This window comes from Apus apus, chromosome 13 (genome assembly GCF_020740795.1).
Source record: "Apus apus isolate bApuApu2 chromosome 13, bApuApu2.pri.cur, whole genome shotgun sequence".
Taxonomy (NCBI): domain Eukaryota; kingdom Metazoa; phylum Chordata; class Aves; order Apodiformes; family Apodidae; genus Apus; species Apus apus.
The window spans coordinates 4425037-4447052 of record NC_067294.1 but is presented as its reverse complement, the minus strand read 5'-3'; the positions used below and the strand labels follow the sequence as shown (position 1 = coordinate 4447052).

Genomic DNA, 22016 nt, shown 5'->3' with positions numbered 1-22016 from the left:
ATGATACTGCTTGACAAGAAATATCTTCATGTTACTGCTGGAGTTTTCAGTTTTGCCTTTGTGACAGACCTGTGCTGTATTGTACCTGTAGGCGATCATACCTTCCACAGGGAGTATGTGAGTCCTTACTAGGAGAAAAGGCAAAGGCAGCTGATGTTGCAGATGTTACCTCTGTAACCCCATATAAAGCTTCAGTCATTCAAGTGTGTGTCTGCCATGGATTTATCCTCTAAGGTTAGAGCTGGCACCTTCAGTTGCTGACTGGTGTTCACCTCCATGCTTCTAAGGGAGAGGTAAAGAGAGCAAAGGTACCTTCATCCCTTGGGTGCCATCCTGACTCCCTGTATCTGCACACCCAGGATGAGTTTCAATCTAGCAATTCTCACAGCCGAGTGCTTGAGGAACCTGCATTAATAAGTAGGATGTGGGTGGGTCAGTCCTGGGAATACAGAGTGGACAACCCACCTGGTCCCCTGGGGGAGCTGTGGCACCACAGAAGAGGCTGTTGCAGGACGTGCTGCTTACATTTAATTTGGTCTTCAGCTTTTTATTTGGCCCAGGCTTGGCCGGGGTTATAAATCTATATCACAGAAAATGTAGGTTTGGAAAAAACAGATGAACTGAAAGATACCTTCCTCACACCAAATAGTAAGGCAAGCCACTCTGTGGGAACAAGTGACTTGTTTTCTCCATCTGTTGAGTCAAAATAATTACCTTGCCTATCGAGTTTTATTGGTATTTTTAACTTTGAGGGAGTTCATTTTAGTTTTACTGCCTTAGTGCTGGGATAGAGCTGTGTCCATAAAACTAGCAGTTCAGTCTGTTTCCCATCATTCTGTTTTTTTCAACAGACTTTCTCCTGGAACATTGCTGATCAGATTCTTGCTGTCACCTGCACTGCAAGTTATTCTTGGAACCACACAGATTGAGCCAGTCTGAAGTATATGGTTGTTCAGCCTTCCTGTCTCATCAGAGATTTACTATCTTGAAGAGCAGTTAAACTGCCAGGAGCCTTGAACATACTTTGAAGATGGCAAAAACCTCAGTCAAAGGCAGTTCCCTTTTGCCTGTATAAGTTCCTGCATTCCAGCATGCCCAGCTTCAGAAATGAGTTGCTGTTCAGAGCTTAGGAACTTAACCCGAAGGAAAACTGGCTTTTTCTGAGCTCAGAGCAGTCAGATAAAGATAATTCATGTTATTCTGGACAGCAAATGTTGGTGGGTTTTGGCACTACCCAACAACAGTGCATCCTCTGAAAACAGTTTTTTCAATTTCCTTTTTTAAAAAGGCTGAAGAGTATTTTTATTTTGTTGGAAAGAGAGACCCTTTGCACAGCAACATAACTTAAAATTGGTTTTGCAGTGTTATTTCCTTTTAGGTGCCAGTCAATGTTCTTGAACTGGAAGTAGGACTTGAGTCCTCTCTGCCCACTGCTTTGCTTTACTCGGACTGAGCTCAAACCAGCATGGCAAAGTCCATCCAGTGACCATCCCAAGAAATAGGTACTCTCTTCTGCTGCTGTCACAAGGCCTGCTACCTTTTAGATGGTCAGTCAGGAGCAGCTACACGGTACCTAGAAATCTTCCATAGTCTGGATGGGCTCCTCTGGGTGTGGAGTGTGTCAGCAGCATGATGGATAAGTTGAGTGTCCCTGGGAGGATGCCTGTCAATCCTTGTTATGCTGCCTCCTGCCGAGTCATCTCGAGATGCTGCCATGAGCTCAGGGGAGAGCCTATTGTTGGGCTTCTGAGCCAGAAATGAGGCATTGTTGTAAGACTAAGCAGTTGGTGGGAGAGAAAGGCAGCTTGCAGACAAGTGGGTGAATGATACACTAGTAATGATAACACTGAAGGATTAAGAATTCTCTTTGGTTTACTGCTTGGGAGGGTATTACAGCTGAGGGAGCTGATGCATCCAAACAAAGTGCATCAGGAGTGCTGGGTGTGCTGACATTTGTGTGGCATCCTGTTTTGTCCCCTGAGAGCACTTGGCTGACTTATTCCTGCTTAGCTGTGGTACTATTCTGAAGCATGATTATTAAAAGAAAACACTGGTACTGTATATGCAACTTTTTAACCATCATATTTATTTAATTTCAAGGTTTTCTCACCCAGTATCTCTGAGTCAGCCTGGATGGATCTTTTCACTAGAGAGAACTGCTAAAGGCAGTTGGGTGCAGTCTGTCAGCCCCAGGCTGCCTGGGCAAGCAATCCCATATGAACTCACCCGAAATTCCAGGGAATTTTTATGTGCAGGAACCTAATTTGGCTCTAAATACTCTTGGCTTTGGTAAACTACTCTGCAAACCACCCATGCTTCTCTACCATCTATTTATAGTCAAGGCCTAAGCTCTCATTTCCTTGCAAGGAGACAGTCAGCTCTTTGTTAGGTTTCCAGAATCTGCACTGGTTGTCAGGTTAGGAAAGTCTGCACTTCCAAAAGCAACATCTTATTGCTATGCTGGCTATCTGGTCTTATCTCCTTTAGGTGTTGTAAAGTTTTTCCTTACTGGGTGGCATTCCTGGTGCAGTGTGAATGATGGCAATGTTTTGTCCCTACTCAGTTTTGTGTCAGGCCTCATCTCTCCATGTGAGAAAATTCCCAGGAGTATTTAACATATGCGTGCGGATAAATCTCCTGCGTGCCCTGTAAAGTGCTTTACTACAGGCCAATATAAAGCAGTCATTACAGGGCGGTGTTTAAACTTGTGAGATTAACTCAGTCTCTCAATTGCACTTATTTTTATAATGTGTAATTTAGCAACTGAACCGTGAAAAGTTATGGCATAGCAAGGTTTTCTTAAAAACAGTGGTTCCAACTGGGCTTTCAGTCTGCTCCATTGTAAATCCAGAGCAATTCCTTTCTCCTCATTAAAGGAAAGAAGGAAAATGGGCTCGTTTCTGGGAGCTGCTCAGCTGGTACATTGTGCTTAGGTCCTGAAATGTATTGTCAGATGTTGGCATGGCACATTCTCTACTCCTAGTGAAAGCAAAGAGTTTGTGCCAGTTTCCTCTGGAGGCAGATTTGGCCAATGCTGCTGTCTGCATGCAGAGCACAATGGCACTTGCCATGTAGCTAAGGGACTTGTGATGTGGTGGTTTTACCTGGATGAGGAAAGTTTGATCAAGCCTCTCTTTGAAAACCAGATGCTTTTTTAGATGCTCTTTTCTGTGGCAACCACACATCTAGATAACCATGAGATCCTTCCCTGCTACTGACCACTTCCAACCAAACTATCCCATGGGTTTCAGAACACCGTTTTTCCTTCAGAGGCCTTCCATGTAAATATACTGAATGGACCATCGAAGTTTTGACCGTGACTGTCTTTGTTTTGCAAAGCTCCCTTGTAAACAGGCACCACGCTGGCTTTCCTGAATAGCACCATCACTGCAACTGAATGGGAGCAACAAAGGCCTAGGAAATGAAATGTGAGTTCAATTTCCTATTCATGTAAATGATAGTTTATCATATTGATTATTAGCTTCATGTTGTTAGGAGCCGTGATGCTTCTTCAGCCTTTTATTGCCTTTTACAAAACAAGCTGCAATAAAGCATTTTCTTTACCTGGGCTCTGGCTGGGAGTCGAGGCATTCCCCACACTTTGGGTTAGAATCGCTGTTAGTTCCTCGTGACATATGGCAAAGAATGTCACCACCCTGCAAAGCAGCCGTGATGTATCTTCACAAGTTCCTCACTCTCGCTGCAAATGTTCCTTTTTAAGACTACATGGGATTCCTGGAACAACTTTAGGTAATCTGTAAACACAGTTTTGATAATGATGCCTAGTTTCTTTATAGCACCTCTCCTCAGCAGATGAGGCAAAGCTGCACAAGGGAACTGGCAGCACACAAATGGTACAATGTGAAGGTCAGGGACAGAGAAGGATCAAGAATAAAACTGATCTGTTTAGTTCCAGCTCTGTGCCATACCAGCTGAGCAGTATATCAGTATATTTGTCAATAAAATCAACCTTGCTTGTAGTTAAGGAGATTTGGCACCATGTGCTGGATCTGCAGCCCAGTCTAATGTTCTCTGAGTTCATGTGGAAGAAATCTCTTCACTGTCTTTTTTGGAACAGAATACAAGTCAAGGCTACTGAACACTCAATCCAGGCTTGTCCACCAGTCTCCCATGTGCCTAATACCTTAATTTCTCAGTCTGAACACGGGCAAATATACATGTGATCACCCAACACCAATGGACTCCCAAGCTGAACACTTCATTTCTTACAGTGTTTGTGCTCATGCACCTACTGCCTGCACTGGGCTTTGGAGTGGAAATACAGGTAATTGCACCAGCAGATGGTTCCTGCCTGTGCACTGCTGGGATCTGCAGGTCTTAGTACCTACTTGTACATAGGAATGGGGAGTTTCACACCTGTGTTCTCAAAGCTTGCCAGGCGTTCGGGGCTTGGAGTATTTGGCATATCATGTTTTGGAATGTTTCTTTGGAAGCAGTGGCTGTTACCTGAATATGTCGAGAGGATTTCTCTGTTTGTGGTAAGATGTTTCAATACAGAGAGCTGCTATCACTCCAGTAACTCCTGTTACAAATCTGTTAATGACTTCTGGACTTCCTAAATCGTAATCAGAAAGTAGTGGGCAGTTTTCTTTCAGTCCAGCCAAGGCTTGATTTAAAAACAACATGTATTACAGAATAATCTTATAGAATCAGTTGGTCTGATAGCTTGTAAGAATGCCTAGTAGTAAAGGAAAAGGTGATATTTTATCATGTCTCTTGCCGAGGCATTGCAGTAATAATGACATGTAAGTTCAGTTCAGTGGGAATCAGTTTAAGCCAAAACAACCTTTTTGACTGAAAATAAGAATACTTTGATGTAACACAGCTGTGGGAGAGGGAAGCTGGGGGGCTGTGAGAAGTCATACTTCATCTGTGGGCTATTTCTGGTGTAATCTGTCTATTAAACTAGCAGGTCTGAAGTGCACTCTGAGGCAGGAGTCACTCAGCCCCAGCGATACTGGTGAGTCTGGGACTGGATCTGTGGCTCTCTGCTCCAGAGGCATCTCCAACCACTTTGTTTTCTGTCCTGGGTTGCTGTCTACAGCCACTAAAAAGGAATCCACACAGTGTGTTCACTTCTACCATGTTTTGGAGCTGCAAAACAAAGAGAACAGGTAGAGGAAAGGCCAGGTGAGGACAGGTATGTTCCTCTTCTCTGCAAACTCAGATCTGGCTGCCTGTGCCTTCCTCTGTTCCTGCAACACTGAAGTAAAGTGTTTCCTTATGCCTCCACCTTGTAAATTAATGTTCTTACTGAGCTCTGCTCAGTGACAGTCACAGGTGTGTCTTTGCAGGACTGACCTGGACAGAGAGAGCCAAGACTGACAGACAATTACATTTTCTAGCTATTTTTTTTCCCCTCTGCTGTTTTCTGGATACAAACAGTGACCTTCAGCTGAAGTGAGGGAAAAGCTGTAAGGTGAAGTATATTTTTAAAATAACAGGTTTATATGTGCTATTATAGATTTACTACAGAAGATGATTCTGGGCCATGTCCTTAGGTACTAATCTGGTGTAATTCTCCTAGAAGTGAATGCTGTTATGTCAGTGTGAGTATGACCTGATAATATGAACTGGCAGCTTTTGCTTTTTACTCCCTTGTAGTTTCATGAAATTTGATCTTTATTTATCTATCCAGCTCCAATGAAAATCAATTGTTTCATTGTCAGCTACTAGTATTAATCTGCTGTTCTGCTATAGATTTTCTTCTTTATAGTTGAGAAAGTTTAAACACAGAAGAATTTTCTGAAGTCACTGTTTGTGTGTGCCAACCCACCCGTGCCTGTGAAATGTGGGACCTGCTGCCAAGTGGGTTTTCCAGAAATGAAATGTGTCTTTAATGTGCACACATGTAGCATGAAATAGTTTCTGCCCATGGAGCTTGTGGGATTTGTGCACAGAGGTGACAGATTGTTGACGGGAATTTGTTTAATCTGTAGAGGAAAAAACTGTTTTCTGAAAGTTTTTTCTTACATGTAGTAAGTCTTCCTGCATATAGTGCAAGGGAAACATGTGGAGACTTGCCTTTCTCTGTTTGCTTTTAACAAAAATGGGAACTCTTTAGTTAAATTAAAAAAAAAAAAGGAAATTTTCGTTTTTCCCCTCTCAAGTATGTTTTGGTAACTGAAGCACATTCACACTTGGAGAGATGGGTCTGTTTTGCAAAGGAAAACCAAAACATTCCAGTGCAGCTAATATTGCAGCTCCTCTGGTGTCTTAAGTTCAGGCCACAGCAGGAGGTGCAGACACCTAAGGGGAATGTGGTAACTTTCTGGATCTTTTCTTTGGAAGAAATAATAAGGTGAGTCATGATTAACCCATTCAGCTAAACTAGTAAGATTCTGGGAGATGAGAGAAGAGATGAAGGTGAGTGTCTTTTAAGTGAGGCTGCAGCAGAGAGAGGCTGTCTTGGAGCAGACCAAGTCTCTCCATGGACTGGGCAGTCCTGCCCTTGCCATCAGTGCTGTTATACCTGACTTGGTGGAAATCAAGATTATATTTCTGCATTACTCTCTACTTTCAAAGAGGTTTTGCTTTCCTGAATGACTGACAGTACAGACACCATGTCCTGAGAAGGTATCTAGATCCTCACTCTGGAGGGTCCCCACATAAAGGGGCTGTGCCCATGTGAGCAGCTGATGGCATATTCTTATTCTAGGCTTGACTTTTCCTGACATGTCTACCAGCTTTCTGACTTGCCAGCCACACAGGAAGTTTACCTGGCTGCCCATTGCCATGGAGAGGGCATTTTTTCTTGGCTGGAACACTTCAGGGGCTTTCCAGTGCAAGTATCAGTATGTTGGCACAAAATGTTTTGTTCCTCCTACATGATTAATGTGGAAGGAGTGTTTTTAAATATACTGGGTATGTGTAGGATCTTGAGTAAGTGCTTTAAAAAATATTAATGGCAATAAATGAAGCAACAAAGTAATATGAAAACCTCTGCCACTGCCAGACTGGATTGTATCTGTTTTTCTCTGCCATCCCATGTGATGGAGCCTGGGAAGCAGATTGTCTGCTCCTCTGGACCATCAGCCAGGGAGCCAAATGCTGCTCAGGATGTTTTTGAGTTGAAAGGAGATTGAAGCCAGATCTGAGGACCTCAGAGTCTTCTGACATCCTAAAAAGGACAAAATTGCAATTGTGAGGAGGCCGTCCAACCTGTGCAAAGCCCAGAGGTGTTTCCAGTGTTCCCAAGGCCTTAGTGCTGGTGGGGCAGAGGAGCAAGAAGCCAACGTGGGGTGACTCCTGGCCTTTGATCAGCTGTGATCTCTTCCTGCATCACAGCAAGTAAGTTCTAAAATTGCTAAGTAAATACAGGCTGTGTGATTCTTTGCCCAGCAACTGCCTTACTCACCTTTTTCCCCCAGCTCTTTGCACCTTTGCAGAGGTATCATTTGCGTGTCACGCACCGCAGGCCCGTGGGGAAGTCAGTCAGAAATGGCTTTCTGCTGGAAACTGTTACCCCTTTTGAAAAGGAGTTAAAAAAATATTAATGGGGGTCAAGAAATGCTGAATGTTTAGGGAAAAAATGCATTTAAAAACTTGACATGTAAAACCTGCATGTCATCATTGCCACTGAGAATTTTTCTTAACTATAAAGGCATTTCAGCAGAACAGTTGGTGATTTGCCCCAGTGTGGTTTGCAATGGAAAGGACTCTGTGGCACAGCTGTCTTATCAGCTGGGCTGTCATGAGGAAGTAAGGACAATTTCTAACCTAGATGAGATCTCCAGAGTGTTTCTTCTTCATGGACTGGTGGGTGGATTAGCAGTCAGACCTCTGAGGAACAGGCTAGAAGCCCCTGTGTCCATGGCAGCAGGGACTCAACTGGAATTAAGAAGGAAGACTAGCACATACAAACCTTGTTTTAAGGATTTCTGTTGACTTTTTACCATTAGCCTTTTTCCAGTTGTTTTTTTTTTTTTATTTATTTATCTGTCTTGAGAAGCCATGTCTTTCAGCAAGCAGATCACTCTGTGTGTCTCCTGTGGTATCTCAGAAAATCAGGGTGTCTTTGGCTCATCACAGAAGCAGCTGCACCCTGGTGAGATGGGTGAGATTTCATGTCCTGTTGCTCACTGCCTGGCTCTAGCAGCTGAGTGCTTGTGGAGCAGCCCCTTGATCTTGAGAGATCTGCCAAATGGCAAATGATGGACCTTCCCTCCACAGAGCAGAGGACAACGCTGGACTAAACCCAGGGAGTGAACCTGCCACCACAGCTCATCCTCATTCACTTCCCAGGCATCTGTGGCCCCAGTGACAAACTGCTGCTTGAACATAGCTCCTGCAGGGCAGGTCCCTCTGGCAAGTCTCCTTGTACCCTATGAGCACCCCTCTGCTTGTCTCTGCAGTGCTTCACTGCTTTTGGGTTTCATTTTTCCAGCCTTTGGGCCTTCATTTTTTTTTCCCCATCCTCATGTAGCTGTGAAAAACAAGGGTCTTGGTGCTGAAAAGCTGCCTGTTGTTCAAAGGGTGGTATTTGTTCCAGGGAGCAGCACCTGCAGGATGAATCTGTTATTCCATGACTCCTTGGTTGACACATTTTCCCAAAAGTCAGTCATCTCCAAGGAAGAAATGGTCTGTCTGGGAAAATAAAGCAAGACCTGTGAACTGCTTTAGTGGGCTGCTGTAATGCATTTGTAGCTCCTTAAGAGGCAGCTAAACTGCATGCAAAAGATGATAGATGAGTTCATTTCCACGTGTGGATTTAATAGCCTACCAAGATGTAACTGTGTTTTTAGTGCTAGAAAAAGTCTTCAAGAAAATAGTTCCCTGGGGTGAGGTCAGTGTCTGCTTACAGCTGGATTTCAAGGGGATGAGTTGAAAAGTGGCTAGCGTGGTTGCAAGCCAGGGTGATGAATGCAATACTGAAGTAATCACAGGCATGTGGAAATTAATTACCTCTTTTTCACAGAACAGAGTAGAAGTGCCCCAAAGACCATCTGGGGTTTAAAACTCAAAGGAGCTGATTGCACTTCTGAGTTCTCTTCATAGCAGTATTTGTTACACTTCCCAAATATTTATTTGATCACAGCTGTAATTAAATTGGTGTTGAAAACATACAAAACACCCTGTACTTAGTGAAGAGGATCTCAGATTTCACATGAAACTGAAGGACAGTGGCAAATCCTTGGCCAGGGCAGCCCCCTTTGGAAAGGGAGATAATCTAAAATAATCTAAATAAGACTCCCCCACTGATATGGCAATTGCTGGGTTAAAGCACAGCAGATTGTGACTTTTGGGCTCCATCCTGTTTGACCATTTGCACTATCTCCTTATCAATGTACCTGGCCTGGCTCTGGGACATTGGTGTCTGGATACAAGAGGTACAATTTACTGCTCCCAACTGCTTGAAGGAGGGTGATTTGTGACCTCCCTGGTGATCAGTGAGATAAAGCTCTGCAGTGGGGATGTCCTCTGCCCTGCCACTAACCCTGGCCAGAGCCAGCCCAGGCTCCCCATGCACACCTTGACGATGGAGCTGAGGGAAGGCTGTGACCTGATCAGTCCCAAACTGTGAGCTGTTAGCAGACCCAGATTCAGGTCTCACAGCCTGTAGTAGATCGGGGGGGTGGGGGGGAGGGAAATAATGACTGTGCTGCTATCTAAAGCATAGAGATGTTTCACAGGGAGTGTAAATAGGAGGCTGTTTGGTAAAACAGAGGCTCAGGCTGCTCTGAGATGACAGTCCCAGCACCCCGCAGGGAAAAGCCCATGGGACAAGAGAGAAGCAGGAGGATGAAGCAGTCCAAGCTGGCAAGTACAACCGTTTGCCCTGGGATAAGGCTTATTAAGTTAAGCACATCAAAGCATAAATGTAGCTGGTTTCTTCCTGGACCTGAGCTAACGAGAGCAAAGACGTTCTGGGAGTCTCTTCCCAGCACACCTGTCCGGGATCGGCTGCCGCCGGAGCTCCCGCCCCAGCAGAGGTGTCCCCTGGAGCCACGTTTGCCGCCTGCCACCCACCTGAATTACCTGCTCTCCAGACACCTGCGGTGCTGCTGCAGTGCTGGGAGTGCTCAGCACCTCGGGACGTGTTTGAGACTGAGTTAATTTAATTATTCTCTTGCTTATTGCCTTTGGAATCCACTTAGTGATAGGGAGGAGGTGCCTTGTCCCTGCCGTGGCTGATGGCAGCTGGCCAGCAGACGTGTCTGCCTGGCAGGAGTGGGGATGGAGAGCTGGGTCAGAGTAGGTTTAGCTGCAAAGCACTGGGCAAAAGGGAGAGAAATAGAAATTGAAGGCTTTAAAACTCTCAGCTATACTCTTGTGGATGATCCTTTTAGACAATAAGGCCAGGAGCTAAGTGTTATGAGTTAGAAAAGTCAGTGGAACTGGGAAAAAACCTGAGAACCATTGTCCTCATCCTCAGACCACTTAACTCATTACAGCATTTTGGAGCCCTGGCAGCCAGGCTGTGTGGTGGGCTGTGGAGTGCAGCTGCTGTCCCAAGCAGAGGAGCTTGCAACCAGCAAACTCAGCCCATGCATGGCCTGAGTTTGAGCCCCAGCGAGGTAACACTTGTGCCTCTCCCCACTGTTTTACAGTCTTTCCACTGGCCTCTGCATTATCATCTTTTATGGCCTCCCATGAGCTATTGAAAGCATCAGAGGAGGAAATTAAGGGCCGTATACTGTCCAGGCTCTGTGGTCATATGTCCCCTGACGAGCTATTCTCTCCTGGCCATGCCCACAAGTGGCTTCGATTAACATTGCATGGGACACTGGAGAAAAGCTAGGAAGAGAAAGTAAAGAAAAGCTAAAATACTACTTGAGATCTCTTTTTCAATTTCCCATCATATCCTTCTCCTTGTAAAGCTCTATGTTCCCCTTCTACAACAGATTATACTTATTCTCTTTCATTTTCTGGACCTGTCTCACTCTGTCCCACATGGTTGCTTCTCTTCTTTACCTCCCAACTGTTTTTAGCCAACATTTCCTAGCTGTGGTCATCAGTCTCTGCTCCTCACTGCACTTGGAGTAACCAGCAACACCATTTCCTTCCCTCTCTGCATTTCAGACCCTCTGGAGGGGACAAGTTTGGGTCTGAGATGTGATACAAGCTTTAGACAGGGTCTTTTCCAAACCCCAGAAGCATTTGGACAAAGTCCACTTTGGCTGGGAGTACTCCTGCACGTCTGCACCCAAATAATAGTTTAGTTAGGGAACATGTCACCTTCCTTGTTCCATAAATTATAGGCCTCTCTGTGTGTTTGGAGGAGGGGAGAGTGGGATGGGAGAGGAAAAGAGGAGGAAGGAATTAATTTTGAAACTACATTGGAAGTTACATTTATTTGATTGTCTCTCATCCATCAATCTTCTGTTCTCTTGCTCATCTCCTTGAGGCTTGTTTGAAAAGGGGCAATTTACTGCACTGTAAGCCAGGACAGTGATTTGCAAAATGGGGGGCATGGGATGTATCCTAGGAGAGAGCAGGGAACCAGAAAAAGAAGTGGGGGAGCTTGTGAATCCCTGTGTAAATCTGCTGTACATTACCCACTCCCCCAGCCACTCAGGGGAACATCTCTGGAGGGGAACAACCTACCTTACCCACACCTCTTGCACACCATCACATGTGGCCATACCAGAAGTAAGGACCAGCTGGTTGGCAAATATCTCCCACCCTGGCTCCTTGTACACCTCTTTCTCCTTGGAATGACCCTTGGATAAGAAACCTTCCCAGCAGACCCGTGCTTGCTCATCAGACCTCCTGGATGGAAGCCCAGTATGAACTCATGGAGAATATGGACCTGTCCTCTCCAGCCAGGGAGAGCAGATGCAACATTTCCCTGCAGAGTTATTGAAGGTGTTCTCCTCAGCTGAGAAATGTTTGGGAAACACATGTAACCCTTTTTCTCAGGTGTTGCAAAGAGGATTTGTTTTGTAAATGGCGAAGCTGTTAATTGCCTCGGCTTTATTAAGAGGGAGCTGAAAAAGGTGTTAACAAGTTTCTGTTGCTCTGTGCTGGCAATGAGCCACCACAAGGAGCTTCGCAGGGGGAAGGTGGCAAAGTTGCTATGAAGTGCTTTTGCTCTCCAGGGAAGAAAAGGAGGCACCAGTTTAGCTAAAGATTTGGGGTAACGTGAATTTTGTAGGAGGGATTTAACTTGACTCACCACAAAGTTCAGTTCCAGGGGATTCCCTTTCTGTCCTGCAACATGGACTGGAGTGTCCCCACTACAGCACAGCTGTGAAGGTCTGAGCTGGAAGGGATTTTGAGGGCAGTTTTGTCCCTCTGCTTCTCTCAAGGGACATGTAGAGGGAAACCCCTGCACTGTGGGAAGCCCAGGTGCTTAGCAGCTTTGGGAATTAGGCTGGTGGTGTTTAGGGATCTAACTTTAAGCACCTCACTTAAAAAAGAAAAAAGAAAAAGAAGTTGCTTCAGATTAGAATTGAGGTTTCAAAGTCATTAACTGTCACAAAAATCTTTCCTGTACGTTCCGGCAAGCCAGACTCCCAAATCCCCCATCCTTCCCCAAAAACCCCTGTCAATAATTCCAGCAGAAGGCACAGATGCTTTTTCATCCCCCTCTAAGGGACTGGCACTAGCAGGGGCTAACCCAGGGGCTGATTAAGGCCCTTTAACTTTGTCATGCTAAGAGTTGGTTTTTGCAAGTCGGAAAGGACCTGTGACTTGTTTTTTAAGACTTCAGGGAGCTGCTTCACTCGCTGGCTTCACTGCACCAGATGCAGCGTGACCGGGAATCTGCGCTGCATATGAAAAGGTCTCTTACCCTGCTGAAGAGAGGAGATTCTAACACTTGTCAGCTTGAGTGATGGAGACTGGGCATTGAGAGCCATAATATTCATGTCAGAGAATTGCCAAGCCCGTGCGGAAGTGCTGAAGATGGATGGCCTGGGGATATACTCCTGACACTTTAATACGGGGGGAGGATGCAGCACAAGCATCTCGTGCGGAATTATAATCCATGAAAGGGCACTGGTGGCATAAATTAAAGGTAATCCACCCAGCAAGGAGTTTAACAGCTGAAGCAGAGCAGGCTGGGGTAAAGGGGGGCTGCTGGGGGGTGTCAGGGGGAGCAGAGCCCCCAGCTGGGGTGGGAATGGGTGGGAAGGACAGTGCTGGGCCAAAGCTGCCCCACTCCAAACTACTCCCTGAAGACCCTCGGTGTGTGTGGCCTGTCCACGGGCAGCCCTGGGGCTCTGTGCCTCTCAGCCCTGCCACTGGATCAAGCAGATGCCCTCCTGGTCCTCTGTGGTCAACAGCAAAGCCCTGAGGCAATTAAATAAACTCGATTCTCATCTTGCTGATGGTCACTGCACAGAGATATGACCTGTCAAGGGGCGGGGGTCTGGGGCAGGTGTTGCTTGCTGCAGTACCTCAACCTCCAAGCACAAATCACAGAGTCCTTTGGGTTGGAAAAGACCTTTAAGATCATTGAGTCCAACCATAACCTAACTGCCATCTATTAACCTAATTCTGCTAAGTCCAGTGCTTAAACCATGTTCTTAAACACTACATTTATATACCTTTTTAAATCCCAACACTGATGTTCTGAAACAATCTCAATAGCTGAGCAGGCAGCTCTGACCTAAGCCCACCTTGGTGTGTGGTAACACTAGAGCTGAACTTCTTTGAACTTTTGTTTCTTAATTTAGGAAATGTTTTGTTTTTTGTTTTTTTGGTTTTTTTTAATGGAGTGTAAACCAGTCCTTTCTGAAAATAAAGACACAAATAGACTGCAGGAGGTGGTAAATCTCCACAAAGCCGATGGGGATTTCAGACCAATACACCTGGTGTCCCACAGCCTTCTCATCACATAGGTTACTCTGGCCATGGCAATGGCTGTGTCCTGTGAGCAGCAGCTCTGGTCAGGCCTGGCCAAACAGGAAGGTGCTGCTCTAAGACTGTCCAAGCAGCTCCACAGCCCTTCCTGAATACCTCCCTTAAGGGGCTGGGTGGGGTGTGCCTGCTCCAGGGCATCCTCAGCTCAGGTCCTCTGCACCTCCAGCATCTCTTCCTGCATCCCAGTGCTGCAGGGATTCCTCAGCCCCAGAGAGTTGAGGCAGTCCCAACAGCTCCTTGGGGGCACACAGGAGGATTTTGGTTGAGTTCATACAGCACCTGGCCCAGATTAAGATTTTAACTTTTTCCTTCTAATTAGGTTCACTACTATGACTGCAGGAGGACAGTTAGGTTCCTCCTCAAGGGTTTCTAGGGGCAGTTCATCTCTCCCTCCAAGCAGGCAGTGAATTACAGGTGGTTGGAATCAGTATCCCAAACTGGAGTTGACTCTGGGTAATCATGAATAAATGCATCCAGGTTTGAAGCCATCATCACTCTCTTCAAGTGGTCTTTGGCTGGCCTTGGAGGCTGAGCTTTTGCAAACCAGCAGCTGGCAGGACTTTGCTCTGCTCTGTGCTGGTATTTATTTTGAAAACTGCTGTGCAAGAGTTTGCTGCCCAGATAAAATTCCTGCTGAAGGGATGAATCAGCCTGATGGGCCATGTCTTGCAGGCAGCCTTGGGTTTACTGCCCTGTGCCCATGGAATTTCTCTGTGTGTTCCTGCTGAAAGTGAGTGCCAGTGGGCAGGGGTGTCAGGGCTCCCTGACAGTGCCATGATGGATTAAGATGATCCTGAATTTCTATTGTTTTGTAGTGAATGTAGTGAGAATTGATGGCTGTTGTATCCAAGCAACAAAGGGGAGGATAAGGGAGCTTCAGCCTCTTCAGGATTGTAGTATCTCTGGCAAGGTGCTAGTCTAAGTTGTAGAGTTGTCTTTTGTATTTGTTCAGACTCAATGCTAGAAAAAGAGAATGGAATATTTGTATCATAGGATGGTAGGTAACTTTCTCTTGAGTTTGCTTCAATTTGCATTTGGTCTCTGGCTTTTGCATGGCTTTTGCATGAGCTATGCTTGTTGCTTTAGATAGTCTGGTTGCCAGAAATGTAAATGGATTTAAAAAAGCAATTAGACAAATTAAAGGAAGAACTGTTCATCTTCAGCATTTGAATGCAATGCAGTGGGTATGAGTGCTGGCTGGGTGAGCCCCTGGCTGCAGGTGGGTGGGAATGGGAGGGTTCATTGGGAGAAGGATCCATCTCTGCTGTGGTATCTCTGCTCCTCTCCACAGCCCCTTTCCTTGGGATACAGCCCACATGGAACAGGTGTCTGATGCTATGGGCACCTGCAAACCTGTCACTTATTGTCTGTTATAATGTCAGTTTGAAAAGATGCTGCAGAGAGCTGTGTAAGGTGGGCAGCATGTCCTGAACACACCTGCTCCTGGGATTTACCTGTGCAGTGTGTTAACCCTGCAGCTGGCAGAGAGCAGGAGGGTTTGTGTGCCTGCTTGGGTGAAACAGTCTCCTTCTTGTGGGTGCTCAGCAGCAGCCACTGTGTTCTGTGTACCCTCAGTGTGTGGCTCTGTGGGATTTTGGCAGCTCCCAGGGCTGCCCAGACACGGGGCTGGTGCTGCTGAGCCCCCAGGCACCCACAGCAGCTGTGACAGAAGCAAACCCTCTGGTGCTCTGCACACAAGATGCAGGAAAGGGGTTTGGTTTGTCTGGTTGTATCATTTCCAGGTCAGCCTTAAATTTTGGTGGGTTGTAAATGCTCTTGTGGTGACGCTGTGCAAAAATCTTGGTGTTTTGTGCTTCGTTGGTGTGGCCTGTTAGTTACAGACACGTTCGGAGCAGCTGCTCCCAAGGCAGTGAACAAGCCCCCGCAGGGTGGGCTGCAGCTTTAACGAGACTGCTCTGCGAAATGAAACGCTCGGTGGCGAGTTGTGCTTCCCAGCTCGTGTGTTTTACACTGAGAGCTTCCTGATTTTTCCCGGGTGTGTGTCCAGGCTGTGTTTGCACGGCCAGCCCCGGGACCCCCGGGTACAACAGCACCCAGGCGTTTGCAGCGCGGGCTGCACCGCGCTGGCACCGCCCGGGCTTCGGTTTGTCTCGCTTCTCTCTCCTCCTTCCGCTGGCTGGAAAACAAACCTGGCAGAGCAGCCTTTGCCTTTGCACGGTGGGTGCGGGTGGTGGCACAGCCCTGGCTCCCTCCGGAGCAGCTCTGTGACTCCCAGGAGCACACCAGGCTGGAGTGCAGTCCTGGAGAGCCCTGGAGAAGAGCAGGACCTGCCCGGGGCAGCCCCTGTCCCCTCTGCCCTCCCCACCGGGGCTGTTGGCACCGGGAGCAGCAGGGAACCAGCAGACACATTCACAACTGTCCCCACATTTTCTCTCCTGTCCCCGGTTCAAAGGGCTCCTCTCGTGCCTCCAAGAGTTTTGCCGATGCTTTTCCACATCAAAGCAGGGCAGCCTGGCATTGTCTGGGGGAGGTGGGGCCGTAGGCAAACCCAAGTGCTGTTGGGAGCTGCAAAATTGGCTTTCAGCAGGCAGCACCTGTGTTACTCAGCTCTTGGAAAAGGGGAGATATATTGCAGCAGTAGGTATTAAAGCAAACCCTTCAGGGACTCGGCACTGGAGCCAGCTTTTATCGAAGTTTAAGGAGAACAACCTTCTGCCTGATTTCAGTGACTTTTGGATTCACGATGAGAAATCTTGCAAATGTTTGGCTTTACACAGAAAGGGGCATTTTAGTACTTAAAGTTAGACTGCTAGGAAGCCAGAAAGGAGAGAAAAAAAAAAAGACAATCCTTTTCTTTGTGGTGTTTATTGCAAAATAGAGTCCAAAATCTAACTCTTTAGGGATACCTTCAAAATATATAGAGAAAATAGATTGTGCTAAGCAATAATACAACTTATTAATAAACATTAGGCATAAAGAATTCTGAATTCTTACCTGCTAATTATTATTATTATTTTTTAAAGTATAGGAATTGTCAACAGCTTAATTTCATCCAGTACAAATACAAAAAGCTACTGCCTACTGGGTGCAGAGGTTCTGGTACCAAACCAAAAAAGTTAAAAATGGGGGGAGGGGGGGAGAAGCTGAAGGAAAAAGAAGGAAAAAAAAAAGGAAATCTGTAAACACTGGCTGTAAACCTCTCCAAGCCCTCATGAGGCTGCAGTTGTCGTAGCACACCCCAAGGTGCTGCAAAACCCCCTCCCATCACAAAGTGCAGAAGTTTTCCATGAGAAATGCTGCCGAGCAGCCCCTGTGCATGAACAGCTGGAGCTGCCCCAGCTGTGGTGCTCATGGCCACCAGGATGGAGCCACCCAGCAGGACCTGCCTGTCCCCATCTCGCCATGGGGCTGGAAACCCAACGCTGGCCGTGGAGGACCTGCTGGTGGTGGCACGAGGGGTTGAGCCCACCTACAGAGTGAAATTCTTCCCTCTGTCTGATACACAGATAAAGTGACTCCCAATAAGAAAGAAGCTACTGGTAAATACTGAGGGAAGCAAGGACCAGAGTCCCCCAGCGCCCGCGCCTCGTGCTTCCTAATCTCACAGCACCCATCCACAGGAGGCCCTGCTGGGATGCCCTGCTTGGCCCTCCAGCCCCCGGGGATGCTTTTTCTCACCCCAGCTCCACTAGCAGCTTCCAAGCTCGGGGGACACCAAAGCATCCTCCTCGGGTGCCAGGGCCACCCTCTATCTCTTATGGCCCCTGTTCCTCCTCCTGATGTGGTTGGGGGCAGCGGCGGCCTCGCGGCGGGCGCAGAAGTGCTTGGCCACCAGCTGCCGGCACTGCTCGCAGCGCACGGTGCAGCACCAGTGGAACTTGCAGTTGCAGCTGGTCACCACCTCGGCCCTCCTCTCCTCCACGCGCAGGCCGCACTCGGTGCAGAGCCGCCGGCAGCTCCTCTTCTCCCACTGCGAGAGGTTCTTGCCGGTCTGCAGGCACTCGCGGCCCTCGGTGCCCTGGTGGCCCAGGCTGGCGTTCCTCGTGCAGTAGTCGGGAGAGTCCTCCAGGAAGACCAGCTCCGTGGCGTGGACGTGGTGGAAGGTCTCGGCTGTGGCCCCGCGGCTGTCGGCGCTGTTGCCGGCTCTCATCCGCCTCTTGTCCATCTCCAGCTTGTGGGCTTGGTTGTATTTGATCTTCAGGTAGTTCCCGATCTCGCGGAACTCGGCCAGCTGGAGCCAGCAGGTCTGGATGCTGCAGCTGCCCGACACCCCGTGGCACTTGCAGGCTCGCTTCATGGTGGCTTTCACTGCCTTGGTGGGAAGGGGGAGAAGTTAGGAGCAGCAGAGCAGTGCTGCTTGGATCTCAAAACCAGGCTCTATGGCACTTCTAGCTCAGGGGACAGTGGGTCAAAAGTGGCTCGTGCTTGGCATGACTACAGGTCCTTCCAAGATCCAACCTGATGCTCCTATTTCAGTTCCTGGAAAACATCTGTCTCTCTTTGCTAATTTAAAGGACAGAGATAACAAGTGGCCACAAACTCTTGTCTCCAGCCCTTGCAGGAGCTGGTTCTCTGGGTCAGGGATAAAAACAACAACCACCCTGCCTTTGTCAGGTCGTGTCCTTCTCAGCTGCTCACCTCACTCACTGCAGCATCATCCCTCTCAGAAGTTTCATTAAAATGTGTGAAACTGCTTGGGAATAATCATACCCAACCTCTCTGCATCTCCTCCAGGCCAAGCACTTCACAGATATTATCTGCCAATCTCCCTCCGGTATTTTTAAGGTCCCAATCACTGGTATCTATGTGAGATTAAGACACACCCAATGAGATAGGTATGTTAAGTGTTGCCGTCCTTGTTTTTACAGACAAGGAGGTTTGGCAAGATGCTGAGAGCCCGGGCAGGGAGCGGGGGGTGAGTCTGGCAGCCGGCTCAGAGAGGGGCCAGCTCACACCTGGTTTCCCCAGCCAAATAGCTTGGAAATGCATATTGCAAGAAAGGAAAGGTGGTCCTTGCTTTGTTCTACAGAGCAGACAAGAGCTAGGCAAGTATAAACCTTGTGTGTTTCTGAATACATAGTGTGCATGAGCAGCTCCCTGGGCTGGAGGAGCTGGAAAATTGGGAATGACTCTTACTGAATCTCCTTGGGTTCAGGTTTGGGGTCAGATTCTGGCCATTATTTTTTCCCCATGCAAACGCTACCGTGGCTAGGTTGCCACAGAGGGCTGGCAAAGGGGACCTGAGTGGCCTACCAGGCTCTCAGCTTTTGTTTTCAGTATAGACATAATTTAATTACTATTATTACTATTTATTATTATACTGTTGTTGCTGTTATGATTATTTATTATTCATTTTACTTACGAGTCTCCCGACTTCGTTGTTGTGCAGGTTAATCAGCGCGCGGGTATCGTGCCCTGTTTCCAAAGCATCCACAAAGAGCTTGGAGATCCTCTCCCCAAACTCCACGTTGTCGCTGCACCCTCCCCAGACCCAGCCACGGCCACCTGCAAGACAGACACAGGCTAAGAGCAGATCCACACCCCCCTGCCCCGGGACCAAATCCTGCAGTCCCAGGGGGGCTGTGCGTGGGGCTGGAGCCCCCAGCGGGCAGCTCACCCACGCGGCCGTTCCTGGAGTCGTCGCAGCCGCAGCTCTCGAAGTCTCCCACGCTGCAGTTCCTGGTCAGGGTGTACATGACGCCGGCCGAGCTGATGGCGTGTACGAAGGATGTTTCCCGGGTAGCTTTGGGGAGAAAAGGGGGGGAAAAAAAGCTGTCAAATGCAAACGTAGACATCCCTCTTGGTTCATCGGGAATGAAGATCTGCCACGCTGCAAAGGTGCAAGAAGGAAAAAGAACAAAACAGTTTGTGCCAAAGCTGAGGGTGCTACAGAAACTTAAACGTTCGTGGCTGGTGTCTTTTCAGGCTTCAGCATCAAGGGTTTCAGCAATTTGGCACAATCTTATACAGGTGTCCATGCATGGGATGGAGTTTCTTGGCAAGGGAAGGATCTTAATGAGATGCCCCAGTCCTGCTCTGGCCAAGGTTAGTTCTCACTCCTTTCTCCTGGCATTCATTTTGTCTCTGTCCTTTCCTGCTTGGGGGGTGTGTTTGTGCTTTGATCTTGCCTGCTGGGGAAAATCATCATTGATCTTGTTTCAGTCAGTGGTTGAACCTGTGCTAACAGCTGTCTGCACCCACACTTCTCATTTAGTTTCTTTTTTGGCTTTCCTAGCAGATTCAAATAGAGATGCTGCTCTGGGAAAAAAGAGATTTCTGCTTGTCGAAACAGTCAGTATTCAAATACATCCACAATTTCTTTATGAAGACACTTCCTTAGTGTGTGTCTCTGGTTTCTCCCTCTCTCCTGCACTTCTCCCTGTTGCAAGATCAGGTGCTCCAGCACTGTGCTCCCTGGGATGCTGCATAGAAAGTGGCTGGACAAGCCCATGGAGCAGCACTGCAGGAAGGACTGAGCCCTAGCCTGGGATTCCCAGAAAACTACTAGTGCTATTTATCACATCAAGTAAGTACAGATGGAGAAAAACAACCATGATTTTTGGGACACCGAACCCTTCCTCCAGCAGTTGGTTTAACCAGCTGCCCCAGCTCTTTCCAGAGCGCATCCCAACTCCCACCCAAAGTTGTCCCAGGATGGGGATGCTGGTGTGGGCAGGTAAAGGTGCACTTACCGCTGCGGAGCCGGTTGTGTGTGGAGAGCTGCAGGGCACTCTCAGGGCAGTTCCAGCGCTCCCACCCGAACTGGAACTTGCACTCCTCCATCCCGCTGTGCGCCCCGGCTGCCACGCTGCTGGAGTAGGTCAGGTAAGCCTGGCATGGGAAACAGCAGGGTGCAAATCTGTTTTACCAGTTAGCAATGGAAACGGACATAAATGGGTCGAGAGTCCTTTCCCTCATGGGTTGGCAGGACTTGGAGCTAATACGCTCTGGGAAACCTGGTTTCTTGGAAAATCCTGATTTTTCCCATTTACAAATTTACAAAAATTGCTCTACTTTAATTCCTGACAGTCCATGTTTTAATTACCTTAGGTCCCGTCATCAGAAAGTTGTTCACAGACCTGAAAAAAAGAAGAGAGAATGAATCCCAGAGCTCACGGCAGGCTGAGGAGCATCCCTGAAAAAATGCCCTTTCCATTGAGTTGGACCCTACCATCCTGCTGCGTGGAGAATGGTGCTGTAGACCCCCACGATGGAGAGGATGAGGAAGGTGCTTCTCTTCATGGCTGTCCCAAGGAGTGGGGTTGGATCCCTTTTCTGATCCGTAGCTCTCTGCTCTGCAGGTCCTGAGGGAGCAGGGCTGCCTCCCTGTGCTCCTTCCCAAGGTGAGCTATTGGGATGGAGAAAAGCTGTGGGAACCTACAACCCTGATATTTATAAGGTGAAGTTGTGAATAGTCAAAACCCCCCCATTCATTTGCTACCCAATGACTTAATGTGGTAAAAAAGCTCCCGCTCCAATGGGTGACAAGGAACCGCCTAAGGTTGCACTTCAAAAGGCGGCGCGGTGTCCCCGGGAGCGGGATGGTCTGAAGCAGAGCAAACTTCCCTAACAATGGGACACTTTTAACTCTCGTCCCCACCACCAGCCATCCCTTTCTCTTGGCCTCAAGTCTGCTTGCCTTCTCCTTTTCATCCCCTGCTTGCCAGCAGAGGCTCAGTCCCTGCGTCCCTCCAAAATAACAAGCTGATGCATTTCTATAGTTCCCCTGCTATCTCCCTGCTCCCTCCTATGAGAACTCCCCGAGGAGTTTTAACAACAGTTCTGTAAAGATCTATAGGGGATAGACCTCCCAGCTCTTCTTGATTTGAAGAGATGAGTTTAACGACAGGGCTTTTTCCCCTCCTCGCCTCTTTAGGATGAAAGTTTCTGCGTTTCCATCCTGATAACAGCGTGCACGGCTCGGGAGTGTTTGGAAATCTCTCTAATTTACGCGGCTGCAGCTTGGGAACACTGTGTGAATCATTTATGTGGTTTGCTCCAACACTGTAATTAGGGGAACAGTTTTCTGGGGTTAGCAATTTCCCGAGGGTGAAGGCTGCTGCAGTGAGGGCTTGGCTGCCTGCTGGCTCTGCAGGCAGGAGCGCTGCCCGCGCCCCTGCGCTGGGCAAGGGGCCTCCACGGCTGCTGAGCCACGGGCTGTGCCCAGGAGAGGAAATTCCTTATCAGGGGAAAGCCAAAAAAGCCTCTTAATAGTTACGGCTGAT

At 47.8% G+C, this 22016-nt stretch overlaps 1 protein-coding gene across 1 annotated transcript; it reads right to left on the bottom strand.

The window, feature by feature from the left end:
- Nucleotides 1-17521: 17521 nt before the first annotated feature.
- WNT8A (Wnt family member 8A) lies at nucleotides 17522-21067 on the bottom strand. Its single transcript, XM_051631216.1, has 6 exons — nucleotides 20963-21067; nucleotides 20837-20870; nucleotides 20484-20622; nucleotides 19409-19534; nucleotides 19154-19296; nucleotides 17522-18103 (listed from the first exon to the last, which is right to left on the bottom strand). The coding sequence occupies exons 1-6, from the start codon at nucleotides 21031-21033 to the stop codon at nucleotides 17540-17542; spliced, it is 1077 nt and encodes a 358-aa protein (XP_051487176.1). The 5' UTR covers nucleotides 21034-21067; the 3' UTR covers nucleotides 17522-17539.
- Between the last annotated feature and the right edge of the window lie 949 nt (nucleotides 21068-22016).

Excerpts from the sequence above, each read along its gene's own strand:
- WNT8A (XM_051631216.1), bottom strand. The coding sequence starts at position 21,033 with ATGAAGAGAAGCACCTTCCTCATCCTCTCCATCGTGGGGGTCTACAGC. Across the intron at positions 19,535-20,483 it reads ACACAACCGGCTCCGCAGCG|CTACCCGGGAAACATCCTTC; the intron begins GTAAGTGCACCT and ends TTCTCCCCAAAG. Across the intron at positions 18,104-19,153 it reads ACAACGAAGTCGGGAGACTC|GCAGTGAAAGCCACCATGAA; the intron begins GTAAGTAAAATG and ends CTTCCCACCAAG.